We start from the raw sequence: 16,147 nt of genomic DNA, 5'->3' as shown, positions 1-16,147 counted from the left end.
TATGCACGACAACTCATCATCCTCGTAGAAAAACCCAAAGGGGCTTGAATGGCAAAGCAACTGCTTTATTATAGGCCAAATAAAAAAAGTAGTAGTTGATCGTCCCCTCCCTCATCCTTTTTTTGAGGCTGCATCCTTTTTTTCTTTATTTGTAATTTCTTTTTTCAAAAAGACAAATTTTCTGTGTATTTCTCATTTAACCTACTGATCATTTAATAACTTGTAACTATACATAAAGTAAGTGGTGACTTTAAACTGAAGAATGTTTTTTTTTTTTTAAATCATCCTCCTCTTTTTGGAAAAACGACGATCAACTAGTATTTTTTTTGACCTGGCCCAACGTTGAGTCCATGCCATGGGGACAAGGTGTGTGCTTGAGTGACGTGTGCATACGGTCAATCCCGTACACACCGTCGTCGTAGTCATCATCAACGTACTGCCCTAACCCGGACAGCTTACTCCAAGACTGACTCAGTACACTCTTTACTCTTTCACAGGGACGACAACTCGTGTCTTGTTCTATCCAGCCAGACGCGGGACGGGTCCGAGCGAGAGAATAGGGCGTTACTGATGACTGGATAAAGTGGATATTTCGTCTTCTTCTTCTGTTTTCTGGGAGTGACTGTTTTTTTCTCTCTCAGGATGGCCGAGACGGTGAGGATGTCGAGATACGGAGATCATCAAATAAAGAAGAATCGCAAGATGGGTGAATACAACACCTTCATCTACATAGGTAAGTCATCTTCCTTTATTTTCACTTAAGTTGCTAATTAGTGTACAGTTAATTAACGACTCGCTTAAAACTAAGGAAAATCCCTTTTTTTTTTTTTATCAAATTGATTTGTTTTTTGTGTTTATCAAACTGGTTAAAAATTAACTTTAGTCCTTATAGATTCAGTTTACTACAAAAAGAAATTACTTGAAAAAAATGTAATTTTTCTAAGAACACGCCCTGCCAAAGATGAAGACTTAATAATTAATACATGAGTTATTCAGCAACCCGCAACAGATAATCTGGTTTGTTTCCCCCCTTTGAGTTGATTCCTGGACAACAGATGAATTTGATGAGGACCATATGACAATGCAAAGAGCTAGTCGCTAAAAATTTACGATTTAGAATTGAAATTGATGAATTACTTCATTGGTGGATGTGGGTTAATTTGACACCCTATGTAATGTTCAAAGTGCACTGTAAGGTTTTTGAATCAGCACAAGTTTAAATAAGGCCCCAACCTGTTGGCTAGTGAATGCACCCGATGCAAAAATTAACATACATTGACAGCCCCTCCCTGTTGTGAAAACAATATGAAAATGGAGGGCGAAGAAAAAATGTGTCCTCTAGCTTCGGTTTGGTTACAACTTGTCATAATGGAGTGACTTTGGATATAATATTTGTGGCTATTGGCTGTGGCTACAATTTTGTTGAGATTTAGCCGAAGCCACAGTAAGCCATCAACTCAGAGACTGGCCAAAAGTGATGGGAAAATCCAGATACAAAGGTCATTTTCCTTCCAGAACTTTCTCTTTGAAATATTTCGAGGCGGTGGCATTTGGTTATTTAAGTCAAACTAAACATGATATAATTATAATCTTCCTTTGGTTTTGCTGAGTTTGATGTTATGATTTTTGTTGTCCTTTGTTCAAATTAAAACCACTTAAACTTTGCCAGCTGTTTTTTTTAAAGATAAATATCTTTTTCAAGTATTTAATTTATGTGTAAAATTTCATGTAAGTCAGTTCACTGTTTGAAATGACTACAGAAGAATATCTTCACTTCTACTTGCTTCGTACTTCCCAATCCATGTCTCCTCTGGCCTCTCCCTTGTTCCCATGTATTGTCTCCCCACCCCCACCCCACCCTTCCTTCTCTCCTCTTTCCACCCCCCTTTCCTTTCCAAGTCATCCTTAGTTTAGTTTCTGTTTTTATGTTTATTTTAATTCCGTTGTATTTTAAAACTATTTATTTGTGCAGTGTGACATTTTTTATTATATTGTTGCTGTTTTAATGTCTACGGTTCATGTATGTTTTGTGCTATTTTTAATATGTGCAAATCGAGAAAGTGATTCTCATGCTGGGCATGACGAATAAAAAAATCTAATCTAAATCTAATCTTCAGTTTGGTGTTTTCACCATGAACATTTTACATTACACTACACCTTTAAAGTTATTAGCAGACAGGTTGGAAATTTATGACCCAATAAGGTCATCTTGCCAAGATTGCAAATGGTTGTACATCATGCTCTGGATCACTGGACTACTCTGTAGCAAATGCAGTGTATCTTCATAAAATATTACATTTATCCGGAATAATTAATCAGTAGGTCTTCCTGGAATTGATGACAGTTAATTAAAATTACAATAACAGATGAGCTTAAGAAAGTTCAAACGACTTCTCTGCGAGAATTTTGAAGTAATGATGGGCTTGTAGTTAGCTAAAACTGTTTACTGGACCAGACTTGTTTTTAAAGACTAAAATCAAAATGAGAGAAGCGTTTAACTGTTCCCTGAAAATAAACCAATCTTTCTTTCTGAATGAACCATTTGGAAAATCTCCTCGATTATGGAAACTTTTTCTCTGTTATGTTGAATGTAAAATTTTGAATGTCTCCCTGATTGTTGTACGAAATCTCTCTGATTATGGGAACTTTTCCCCTTTTATGTTGAAAGTAAAATTCTAAACATCTCCCTGATTGTTGTACAAAGTCTCCCTGATTACGGAAACTTTTTCCTTGTTATGCTAAATGTTAAATTATAAACATCTTTCTGATTGTTGTTCAAAATTTCCCTGGAAACGGTTTCCCTATTATGATGAATGTAAAATTCTAAACATCTCCCTGATTGTTGGACAAAGTCTCACTGATCACAAGATGCAAATGTTGGCATCTCTTGTTGTAGCCATCAGAAATGCTCCAAGACCTCTTGGGAATTGCACTTGGTGGGGTTAAAGGTCAACAACGTACGAACCAAGAGTAATCTCCCCGCAGCGGGATGGGGGATTCGGAAGGATGCATACTTCACATTATGATGATTGTGATTCCTATGAATGGCATATATTTGTTTTGTCTTGTCCATCTCATTTGTGTGCATTGTTGGTGTTTTACATAAATGCAAATTGGGATCTGGCCATGAATCATTTTTGATGAATTATTGTTCACATTATGATGAATGTGATTCATGAATGGCATACTTAATTTGTCTTGTCCTTGCTTGTTTGTATGCATTGTTGATGATATACATAAATGTAAATTTGGACCTGGTTATGAATAATTGGTCATTCAACACACATACATAAAGGGCTAGAAATACCCACTGAAATTCTGGCTAGAGTCTAGTAGTTTTAGCACTTGGCCTGAAATTTCACATCAAAACATGTCCCTTCGTCTAGAATTATTTTCAAAACACACTTTCAAAGAACTTTCAAAGAATATACATGTAAATTCCACACCCCATCGTCTTGCAAATTAGCAAGTATGAAAGAAAGACAGACAAATTTGATTTGATTGTAAACATTGTTTTTTTGCCAGTGAAAATTATAAGCAACAGGATCTGTGGGTCAAGTGAAAATTTAAATAGATTTAATAATTGCACAGCGATAAACAGTACTTTTATTTATTTGTTATTTTGTTTTTTAGTTGAGATTGTTTTGAATTATACAGTATTTGGCGAGTGATTCATTTGACACTAGTCCTTGGATTGGTTCTGCTGCTGTTCTTCTGAGAATGTTCAATCCCTTAACACGGTAATTGATTATTAAAAATCAAATTATTCTCGGCCTTGGATCTACCAGGATTGCTATGGGAGCTTTTCCATACGCTAGAGACTGCGCACACATACGCACTGCATCATACATAGTAAATAAATATGCTCTCAAAACAGAGTTTTAATTTGTGTTGTTAAACAGTTGAAAACAAAAAATTCTTTGGTAGACTTTGTTAGGATAGTTGTTGAGAAATATTCTTTGAAATTTAAAGTCACATCCCCTTAAGGTTATCCCTCTGCTGCTGTTTCCCCAGGATGTATCGTAAAGTTGGGTGTGATCCTGGGTTGTGGAGCAATTACTAATGGGAGACTTTTGGGACGCTTGGTGGCAGCAGACTTACCAGGTAAAATCTATTGTTCTCGGTCATGTGCGCACGCTCAGAACTACGTAAACAATGACAATTTACCTGGTAAGTCTGCTGCCACCTAGCGTCCCAAAGTCTCCCATTGAATGGCTTCTTCTTGGCACCCCTGAAGAAAGATTGATTGATTGGCTTCTGACTGTCACCCCAAACAAAGATATTGATTAAGTTGGGAGACTGCCACAATATGGATAGATGGCTCAGTTTGTACAATGCCGCAACATTAATCAAGAGGATGCAGGTTCAAATCCTGCATAAGCCAAAGTTCCGTCCTGTTTAAGAAAACAATTCTTGTTAGAAAAGAATTTAAAAATTGCAGTGCTTAATTCATGGGCTGGTTTTGCTCTGGTACATGTCTCCATGGAATTTTTTTTAGTTTTTTGTTTTTTTTTGTTCTTCCTTTTTTTCAGAATTAACAAAAAATCATATAAATAAAAAAAATCAAAGTCAACACTTGTTAAAAGTTGAATCTCTATGATTATCCAACGAACTGACCTCATTTTCCCTATTCAAGCATCAGTTCATTGACATTTCCTTCAAAATTACGTTCGTGCTCATTTCTTCGTTATCAAAGACCGTACCCTAATGGGAGACATGAATCCCATCTTGAACACACTAGCTTTATCTTGAAGACACTAGGTTGCCGCTCCTACTTCACTTAACATCCAAGAAGGTTAGCGACACGTGTTTGCGTGCATCGTCGATGATCACGATGCTTGTCACGTGACCATGCCTCCGTCATCCCCTCCCTCCTCCTCGGTTTCAGTTCAGCAGCGTCTTCCAAGACGGTGTGTGTCGTGTTGCGGAGTAATGAACTATTCATCATCAGACGTTGGATGAGGCCCCCGCAAGGGGGAGAATAATTCTAGATGAGTGCTTTAAGATGAACGCTGCAAGGGGAGAGAGGATGCAGAGTGTGTGTTTTCATTGATGAGTGAACGAGTGATCTAATTTCTTCATTAGTATGCATGGATTTAAAGACACTGAACACTATTGGTAATTGTCAAAGACCAGTCTTCTCACTTGGTGTATCTCAACATATGTATAAAATAACAAACCTGTGAAAATTTGAGCTGTATTTGTCGTCGAAGTTGCGAGATAATAATGAAAGAAAAAAAAATCTTGTCACACGGAGTTGTGTGCTTTCATATGCTTGATTTCAAGACCTCAAGTTCTAAATCTGAGGTCTTAAAATTTAATTCGTGGATAATTACTTCTTTCTCGAAAACTACTCCACTTCAGAGGGAGCCGTTTCTGACAATGTTTTATACTATCAACCTCTTCCCAGTACTTGTTACCAAGTAAGGTTTTATGCTAATAATTATTTTGAGTAATTACCAATAGTGTCCAACTGCCTTTAAGAAAAGGTGAACATTTACAACCATATATCTACAGATAGACTCTATTACACCCCTGCAATAGTTTAGGACTTCTGGTCGCAAGCATTTGGCAATTCTGGAAGTATTTCTTGAGTTAAATCTGGACCTTCCTTTACATTTTTTTTCTGTTATACTTAGCTTCAGACATCCCACCAAAGAACGGTTTCATTCAACAATTTAGAGTCCACTCTGTATAAGAAATAGTTTGTGCTCATTGTTTAGATATTTAATTTGATGAACTAGTCCTGTATTTGTAATAAGAAGTTTATTTTTCTTTGCTTAATGGGGTGTTTGTTTGTTTGTTGTTTGTTTTCTATGTTTTCTTCTTAATTCATTTTTTTTCTCATTTTTTTTTTTCATTGTGATTTTTCTATATTTTTATATAGACGATGTGACCTCTGATGTCACTCGAAAACCATAACATGATTCGTGCGCATACCGCCGGGCAAAGCCTTTGTATTTTGGCAGCCAGCTAGAAAGTGTATGCAATCTTACCATGACTACGCGTCTTTTTGCCCGGTGAAACACGACGCATACAGTGTTTTATTAACAGAGGGCGGTTTGAATGTAAACATAGGTCACATCGCTATACTACATGTATGTCACAATCTCACTGCAATTAAACAAAACTTGATGGCGGATTTTCAAAGAAAATTAACTCGCATTTCCGACTGTTTTTTAATTTTCTGTCAAAGTTTGTCCAGAAAAAAGAATCACATAGTTTTCACTGAAATTCATCATTGTCCAAAACACAGGAACTAAATTTTGCAGGTTATTTATTAAACCCAGGTACTAAATTCTACAGATGCTATTTAAATATGAAAAACGTGTGGGCTTTATTATGTATGTTCAAAAAAAATTACAGGGACTATATCCTGTAGATGTTATTAAACTCAATGACTAAATTCTGCAGATTTTATAAAACCTAATGAAACAAATTTTCAGATGTTAAAAAAACCCAGGGACTAAATTCTGCCATATTTAAAACCCAAACTGCAGCATTAAGTCACAAATCACTGCCATCTCTGCAGAATTGCTTCAATATTGTGATGGAGATTGCTGGATATTTTGTTCTTGGCGCCAGGAAGTCTGACGACCCTTTTCACACAACCTTGGCCTTAACCAGTTATTCTATGTTGCCATGGTAACTATTATGGTCGCACAATTTGTTTGTACAAAAGAAGCTAGAGATAAGTTCATAAAACATGTATATCATAAATCGTTCAAGGATGCGTACATGCATGGCTCTACAAACGTATCTGAACACGTATCAGTCATTTTTTCTACTCTTTGTCTTTGTTTGTTAATGAGCGTCCACAAAGTTATGTACGTTTTTTGTACATCTTATTTTTTTTTAAGGGAAGGTGCACATTTGGTAATTACTCAAAGCAAACATTAGCATAAAACCTTACTTGGTAAAGAGTAATGGGGAGAGGTTGATGGTATAAAACATAGTTTTTGAGAAAGAAGTAATTTCTCACGAATTTGATTCCTCAGATTTAGAATTTGAGGTCTCGAAATCAAGCATCTGAAAGCACACAACTTCGTGTGACAGGGGTGTTTTTTTTTTTCATTATCATCTTGCAACTTCGACGACCGATTGTGCTCAAATTTTCACAGGTTTGTTATTTTATGCATATGTTGAGATACACCAACTGTGAAGACTAGTCTTTGAAAATTACAAATAGTGTCCATTGTTATGAGCGTCCACAAATTTAGGTACCTTTTTGTACCTTTTTTTAAACAGAAATTTGTAATAAAGGAAAGATCTTTATACCAGAGCAACATTTGTGTGCTTTAAATCATAAGTTTAAACCTGTGTTGTACCATTGGGGTGGGTTTAGATCGAGTTGCTGCAAAATGATCACACAACTAAATTTGTCTGACCAAGCAAGCAAGTTAGCAAGCATCGTTCATGGGTTAGGTTATTAACCACATACATTTTTTTCCATTACATTACATTGCTTCAAAGTGAAATGTTTCAAAAAAATGCTTTACTATCCAAAGATGCTGTAGGCTTCTAATAATGCCATTAATTTTAATAGTGATTACCAAACGTATAACATCCCTTTAAAGCCATTGGACCCTTTCGGTAAACAGTGTTGTCCAAGGCCCACACTTTGTGTATCACAACTTCTATATCAAATAACAAACCTGTGAAAATTTAGGCTCAATCGATCATCGGAGTCGGGAGAAAACAACGGAAAAACCCACCCTTGTTTCCGCGCGTTTCGCCGTGTCATGACATGTGTTTGAAATAAATTCGTAATTCTCGTTAACGAGAATTTATATTGTTTTGCTGGTTTCTCAAAAAGTAAAGCATTTCATGGAATAATATTTCAAGAGAAGTCTTTCACCATTGCCTTCTGTAAACCCTGTAAGTTATTTGTAAATCTGTGAACTTTTATTTTTTTTTCTGAACCGAAAGGGTCCAATGGCTTTAAGAGGATGGTTTGTGCAATTGTTGTCATCCTCTCCATTTATGTTTGGAGCCAAGCAGGGGAAAAAATTTAAAAAAAATCAAACACAATTAGCCTCTCTGAAGAAGAAACAGAGGATGGCATAGCCTTGTTTGTTGTCATATAGGACGGAGTGAGGTCATACGGTCCAAGCTCTCTGACGCCATCCTAACTGATCATTGATCTCAGACATCTAACTGTACGTTATTTATTAAACAGGAATAATTAATCTTGTTTGTACATGTATTGGTAAGTCAGTCTGTACGTGGCACACGCAAGAATATGGAGCACCCATAAAGATGCAGCTAACGTTTTGGGTAGAGGTGCCAACTCTTCCTTATACTGCAGAAAGTTTCCTGAAAATATGACAAATCTTTCTGCGGTTGGGGTGTATTTATCCAGACTCACTTATTTAAAGGGAAGGTACATGTTTGGTAATTGTCAAAGACCAGTCTTCTCACTTGGTGTATCCCATCATAATCATAAAATAACAAGTCTGTGAAAATTTGGGCTTAAAGTTGCGAGGAAAGGATGAAAGAAAAAACACCCTTGTTGGGCGAATTTGTGTGCTTTCAGATAAGAATAAAAGACTTCTAGCTAGAAGTCTTTTATTATTTTAGTGAGAAATTACCTCTTTCTCAAAAACGAAGTTACTTCAGAGGGAGTCATTTCCCACAATGTATTATACTATCAACAGCTCTCCAATGCTCGTTACCAAGTCAGTTTTTAAGTTAATATTTGTTTTGAGTAATTACCAAACGTGTACCTTCCCTTTAAAGGAATTTCTAACCACAGAGACTGATAATTCTGACAAGACTGTTGGGTCTTTGAAAAAGTCCAGAGATCATTTTAATCAAATCATTGAAGAAAATGTAATCATTTGTGTGTAATTTTACAAAAGCCAATAATCTAATTGTATCAAACAAAATGTGTTCAAGAGAGAGAATCTTGAGACTTTACACAAAATATTTGAAAAGCAAGTCATCAAAATATTTTGTTAAAAAAAAAGTAAAATGCATAAGTTTCCTTCGGGCTTCTGGTAGCCATGTTGTGTGAAGTTGGTGTGTCTTACAGTGGAATTACATCAGACTTACAAACAGGATTTCATGTAAATCATGTCTGTTTTTATACAAACGCACAAAAAGTCACCAACATTTTTAAATTAAAGATGCTATGTCAGATTTTTTGCCCCAAACATTAAAAGATCACTCGCTCTAACGATAAAAAGTTTAACTTTTACATTTAATGGTCAGGAACCAATTAATTCTGTTTTGCGTTGGTTAATTTTTATATATATTTTTTTTCTGAAGAGAGGACTCACTAAAAGGTGGAAGTACAATATGAAAATTACAGTTGGAAAAATCATCTTATCAATTTCAAATGGGAATAAGATATTGTTATAGTATGTTTAATGTTATACTCCATGCAGGTGAAATAAACTTCCTAGAATTGAATGCAGCAATTTAAAAAAAAAAATAAGTCCTGACAATTTTGTTAAAATTTAAATGCTATTATTTTTTGTTTCGTTCAAAATCAATTTAGAATCAAAAACAAATCAAAGCAACCTGAAACACACATCGCCTCCAAAATCAATAACAAAATTTGCAGAAAACACAATTTTCAGCATCTACAGAGGTTGCCTACGTGCCTTTATGACTTGAATGCGCAAGAAATAATAATAAGCAGTTCCTATGCCGCATCCCTCCTGTAGCCCCGGGGAACTCAAGTCTCTCCGCTATGACTCACGCCGGCTCTCGCATCTTCGTGCTTTCGTACTCGCCCTGTCGAAAGAGAGATCATGGCACGGTTTCCTATTTCAAACGTTTCAACATGATGGCGGGGAGGAGAGAAAGTTCGGTTTCCTAAATGGAAGGAGTGACTTTGGGTTTGTCAGGAAGATGTCCCTGGAGTTTTGGTCTCATATCGGTTGGATTGAGTGAAGCCTTAATGCAATCAAGATGTAGTAGTACTCTGAAACATATGGGTGCTGTAGATGCTGTAGATGCACTGTATTGTATGTGAACAGACATGTAACGTCGCGAACAAACACAGTCGGCCATTTTGTGGAGTCAAAATTTTGACTCCATAAAATGGCCGACCGTGTTTGTTCGCGATGTAAAGGGAAAACCGTGCAATTTCGAGGCATGTTTATGTGGATCATTATATTCTACTTTAAAACTTATCTATCTACCCATATGCATTTCATAACAAACGGTTTCAAACACTTTTCAAAAGACCAACTAGCCCGATCAAAGGCAACATGTTCCTTTAAGTAGCTGTTGAAGTCCTTTTACACTTGAGTATTGGTATTGACCAAATTCTCATGACGTCATTCATTATCACATTCACAATACATATAGGGTGGCATGGTGGCTTAAGTGCGTAAAGTAACGGTTTTGCATGTTATAAGTAGAGTTGTGCACTGTTTCTCCCCTGTGCCGCTAGTGTTTTTTCTTCAGGCCCTCCAGTTTTTCTCCTTCTGGAAAAAATCAAACACTTTCGATCTTTGGCTGTGCTCCATGGTCATATCTGGGTCAATGTGGCTGCATGCCTACAGCCTAAACACGTTGTAGCCACGTCCTTGCAATATTCAGCTTCTCAGCTGCTAGTAAGGAAGATTAGCCCCTCAAATTATCTTGAAATTAACATTTGACCGCAGGTGAGGCCAGTATTTTTAGCCTCGAACCAAGAAACTCAAGACTTAACTGGACAAGTCTAGTGGTATTGTATTTATACCTCACTGTGTAATAAAATTAGAAAAAGTGATATTCAGTGTTGAGTCTTGTAAACATCTTTCAATTATGTACATTGTTAGGTATTAAAGCTTGCTTAATTCTTTTAGATAAAATTAATAAGATATTCTCTTTAGTGCTTGCTCTAACTGTATTAAGAGAAAGAGAGAGTTCTCTCTCATACTCTCAGTACATTCTGTAAAAATAAATAAGTAAATAATACTAGTTGCTTCTAATATTAGCGCGCATATCCGTCACTCAGTGACACTCGAGATGCTTTAACTAACAGTATTTTCCTGCAAGGTGTATAGGACTACGTTTGAATTATGAGACCTACTCCTTTCACATAGCAGTTTGCATGTACGGGTTTACAAGGTGCTGTGGTGCAATATGCTGCCAATACAGTAAATACTGAAGTGTACAAGCCCTGCGGTCTCATGGATTTTCTTCCTAAAATGAGCCCCGTCCCCTTGTGTTTTACAGTGTGTTACGCATTGTAGGCGACACAGCATATACATGCTGACTACAGCATGGTGTACGTGCAATTTGACTTCCAATATGTCAAGGTGTTGCAGACAGTAACCACATGTGGCATTGGGTCAAAGGGTCAAGAAATACAATCAAGTAAATTATCATCAAATAATATGAGCGCTACGGTTGTACCTTTGACAATTTTAAATTGGAGGAAGGTTATACGTTTGGTTACAGTAACCACTCTTAAAATGAATGACAATACAAACATTTTTTTAAAAGCCTCCAGCAGTTTTCGAGAATTTATTCTCTGTGAAGTAATGTGGTTATGTAAAATGATGACCCTAAAATTGAATCTGAGATTTAGCAACTCTTCTCAGATTGTGTATTGCTATATTAGGGATTATTCTTCCTGCGTAGACATTTTCACTCTGGATTTTAGGTGTCCAACTTTTGAAAATATATTTTCATTTGTATGTTTTGTTGCATACAAACTACGTATCGGATTAAAACAATTGGATGGTTTAAAAAAGAAGAAGAAGGGTTTTCTTCGCCTTTAAGCAAAACTTTAAAAAGATGACCATACGACCATGTTGTACGACCATGAAGTCACATTTTTCCAACTCATTTTAAAAAATGACAAGAGACACTTAAGATTTCTTGAACCACCTTGCAAATTAAAGCCTTTTTATTCACTCTGGCACCGGCGTACTATTTTTCCGCCGCTGTCCGAAAAATCAAAACCATCCTAGATATGAGTCAAGCCCTTTTTATTTCTCCTCCCGCTTCAATCTGACGAAGCCAAATTGACAAGTAAAGTCAAATTAAAGCTCCACTCGCTGCAATTTCGTGCCTTTCTTTCCCATCCTGATGAGCTTCTTCATTTTGCCCGCTGCGTACACACACACACTCCTATAGTGATGTTATCACGTCCATGCGCCGGTAGCTTGCTTAATAGCACGTTTTGAATATTCATTGTGTGGTTAAATAGTATACATTTTGCCAGCTACACACTGGCGTAATCCAAGCGTGACATCAAAAGAATTGGCGGCATCCTTTGATGGCGTCTTTATTAATGTTAGATGTCGCTTGCTCTCCCCTGAGTTTGCTGCATCAAGCCCTGTGTTGTTGTCGAGAAGGACTGGATGAATTTTGACTTAACTGGGTGGCATCTTATCTCGAGGAATGATTTGAGGGTGGGATGTGGAATAAGGGAAAAGAGGAGAGAAAAATAGTCGGTGTTTTGTAAAAGATGGTTTTTATGATGGCACGGTCAAATTGAGCGTGAATGTAGCTGGGCACACTCTGATCAAATGTCAATGCTTATTAGACTGGCTGGAGAATGAGACCTGGGCCTAGTTTCATAGCGCTGCTTAGAGCACAAGATTTTAGCTAAGCACAAAACAATTGTGCTTACCATAAAAATGTTACCAGCCATAATGCCATGTTGTGTGTACTGTTCGTTACTAGTTTCCTGCTAATTTTTGCTGTGCAAAAATTGTTTGTAAGCGATATTTTCTGCGTGGGCAGCTCTATGAAATTGGACCCTGGTTTAGAGCTATACAATTTGAAAGTAGTAGGGTCGTCATTGTGTTCTTCGTCTTCAATAAATACAAAATACTTGATCCTTTGTTGTAACGATGATTGCTGTATGATGACGACAATGAGAATATTGCAATGAAAACCTCTCTTTTCATAAGGTGCTCTCATTTTGTAATAATGAAAAAAAAAATTGCTTAGAATCAATCTGATAGCTTGCTGAGTATAAATTAAATCGTTAGACCTCAATATAACAGCAATTGCCATGGTGCCCTGTGCTTTTGCTGCGCTGCCCTTAACAATGGTCCACCGCAAAATTACATATTTCTGAATCCTCGTATGAGTGGCTCTTACCAGAGGGAAATTGCTGTGCCCCTTTAAAAGTGAAGATAAAGGCCTGTCAGTACTGATCCTCCAGAGAAACAATTTTTGTCCGAAATGCTGTCAGAATTGAGATTTTTTTTTCAAAGGCCCCCTAAAATTACCATAGTTTATTTTGGATGCTGCAATCACAATAAGCGCGTACATGTGAACAAATAGACACAATGCACAGACAAAATAAGGGATATTAGTATAATGTGCACAAAATCCCTGAAAAAACACTATACTGTTTTTCGTTGTTTTCACCAAAAAGGGGCACATTTTGATGAGAATTACACAGGTTTGTCGGATGATGTGTTTGTTAAACCCTAGATGGTGGATATAAAAGTATATGTCTGAAATACTCCTTCAAAACCAATTTTAAGTAACATAACAGTTACTACTCGGGTGGGATTAGAACCCTTGCATTTCTAGAGCAGTTTCTTACCAACTAGTCTACCGAGATTGCCCGGTAGCTAGAGCCAGTACTGAGTGTACAGTGCTAACACACAATTAATATTCTTTATCCCCGGTGCAAATTTAACATCTATTATAACAGTTACTTCTGATTTTTTGTGTGTGAAGCAGTCATGACAGGAAAAGGATGGGATGACTGTGTTAAATTCTGTGGGGCAGTTAAGAGGAAATTTGGGGACGATGATACAAGCATGGAATTTGGCACACAGTCAGAGCATATCATGAGAAAGATATTTGGCTGTAGGGCCATTGCAGGTTTTTCCTGCTAAAAACTATGTGGGTAGTATAATAAGCAATGGCAGACTTTATATAAAATATTGAATATTTTTGGTTACTTCTTGGTTACTTCTCTCGCAGGGAAGCGATTTCGTCCCAGCAACTTTGCGTAGCAAAATATTTTGACTGAACATGTTTTGTGCACACTGTGAATGCTAATATTGAGTAGCGAATTGATGATTTTTGAATAGCAATTGGAACATTTTATGTAGCATATTGCTCTGCTATACAAGGGAAATGCACACTGAAAGCTAATAGTGAGTAGCAAATAGTGATTTTCGAGTAACAACTGTACATTTTGTGTAGTATTTTGCTCTGCTATACAATGGAAATCGTTTACTTTCATAACATACTTCGACCCACAGTGTGCCAAATACCATATTTGTATCATCACAGGCACAATCCCATCACCTACCTGTCAAACTAAAAGGGCTTCCAGGTCAGAATAAACACGGGAAAAAGATAAGCCTACATCGCACAAAAGGATAGTTTTTTTGCAACAGTGTCTGATTCCCAAGCAAAGTGAAGATATTTCACGTGGGAGGAAATTTGAGTATGCCCATGTACTCTCAGTGGCTATAGTTTCTTGTAGATTGAAACTCTGTAGGCATTTAAAGAGGCAGCTTTGACTGTTTTGATCGACATGCTCAGGTTAAAAGAAATCCTGATTTTATTTTTTAATATGAAATGTCTGCAGTACTCAAATTACATAACTTTCCTTGTTAAGTAGGACAAGTTCGTCCGTTTTTTCCTTCATCACTTTTTTCTGCTCTAGAATGGCTGATATTTGATTTAATTTATTGTTTTTTAAAATATTTTTTATTGGGTATATTTACTTATTGGTTTATTTTTTGGGAGGGGAAAGGGGTGGGGTAGTTGTTGCAGGTGTCAAATTATTTAATGTAATTTAATTTCCCTTTATTAAGATTACATTTCGTCGCCCACAGTCCATATTGGATGTGATTTACTAACAGTAATTTACAATAAATAGTAAAGAATAAACAGGCAAGAAAATTGCAAGAAGGATTAAACAAATGTTAAAAAATACAGTAAACAGTTAAAATATTTTCTCACTTTTTGTAAAATTTTGGGTGAGGGTTGAGGGTGGGAGCTTGAGGGGTCAGCTATTTGTTAGTGAAATTGAGTGCATTGAAAATTCGAAGACCCGTTTATTGATATTCAGCCGAGACAATATCCACTATCTAGAGTCTCAGCGCTCCAGAAATTAAATATTGTATTTCATAGAAGATAACAGTCTGGTAAAAGTCGGTGTGCCGTAGGTTACAGAAACGTAGGCTATGTGTTGGCTCAAGTTACAAACATTCCGAGGGATCGCCCATCTGTCGATTAATACAATTTATACAGAGTCAAACTGAATGGCGTGAGGAGATTTCAACGAGAGAGTAATTTGAAATTGTATTTTGAGTTTTTGAGTTTTGCGCCTGGAATTGGAATTGCATCTTTGAGAGAGCAAGGACATTTGAAGTATATTTTAAAAAGGAAATATTTTGAAACATTGCCCAGACTAGGGCAACAGAGGTAAAGCCAAGACCAGGGCAACAGAGGTCGTCACCTATGTGTCCTTGGGGGGTAATTCTTTGTCCTTAAATCTGTTTGTTTTTATTTGTTCCATGGGTGAATCTGTGAAATATGATGTGTTCAGTATTGCCAGTTTTTTTTTACACATCCTTTTTAGGGAAGCATCTTTCAGTTTGGTGGTTATACTGTTATTATTTTGAGCTGTAGAGATTTTTTGTGTGTGATTAACCAAATATAAATAATGATTACAAAATACCCCTTCATGTGTTTTCCCCCTTACACTAGCAAAACCAGTATTGCCAAAAAAAACCACAAAACCCAGACAGTCAGCCTTTAAAAGAGAAAGCAGGCCTTTGTAACATAATGTAAAAAAAACCATAAAAAATCTTGTTTAAACAAACAAGTTAACAAGAAAATGAAAAAACTCAGCATATTCTTAATAGTAACACATTTCTTTCAGTAAGGTTATCTCTTAATAAATATTAAAGAGAAAATCTAATTAGCTGTTGCAAAAAAATAATTAATGGCCTTAAGTTTTGCTGAAGGTTAAAAAATATTAACCAAAGAAATGGGAGCATCCCCCGCATTGCCAGTCCCCTTTATTCAAATAAGACTACAATTCCTGACCAGCATGGCAATGCAGCAAAACATTTATATATGCAGCTGACCCCTTCGCTCATCGTTAATTATAGCGTCACTTAATCAGTGCATATTAATTCCTTGATGCCTGCCTCAGCCTGCAGGAAGGAGGCTAACCTTCTGATGCACTATGTTCAATGCACCTGTCTGTTTA

General features: G+C 36.5%; 1 protein-coding gene across 1 annotated transcript in view; it reads left to right on the top strand.

Annotated features, from left to right (window-relative positions):
* The window catches only part of LOC139935910 (amyloid beta precursor protein binding family B member 1-like), a 94,014-nt gene that overhangs the window by 18,295 nt on the left and 59,572 nt on the right, over positions 1-16,147 (top strand). Inside the window, exon 2 of the mRNA XM_071930534.1 lies at positions 498-733. Coding sequence (XP_071786635.1) covers positions 643-733 — 91 coding nt within the window. The 5' untranslated portion in view covers positions 498-642. The remainder of the gene's footprint in view (positions 1-497; positions 734-16,147) is intronic.

This window comes from Asterias amurensis, chromosome 4 (assembly GCF_032118995.1).
Source record: "Asterias amurensis chromosome 4, ASM3211899v1".
In the NCBI taxonomy this organism is placed as follows: domain Eukaryota; kingdom Metazoa; phylum Echinodermata; class Asteroidea; order Forcipulatida; family Asteriidae; genus Asterias; species Asterias amurensis.
This window is presented reverse-complemented; position numbering and strand designations above follow the sequence as displayed.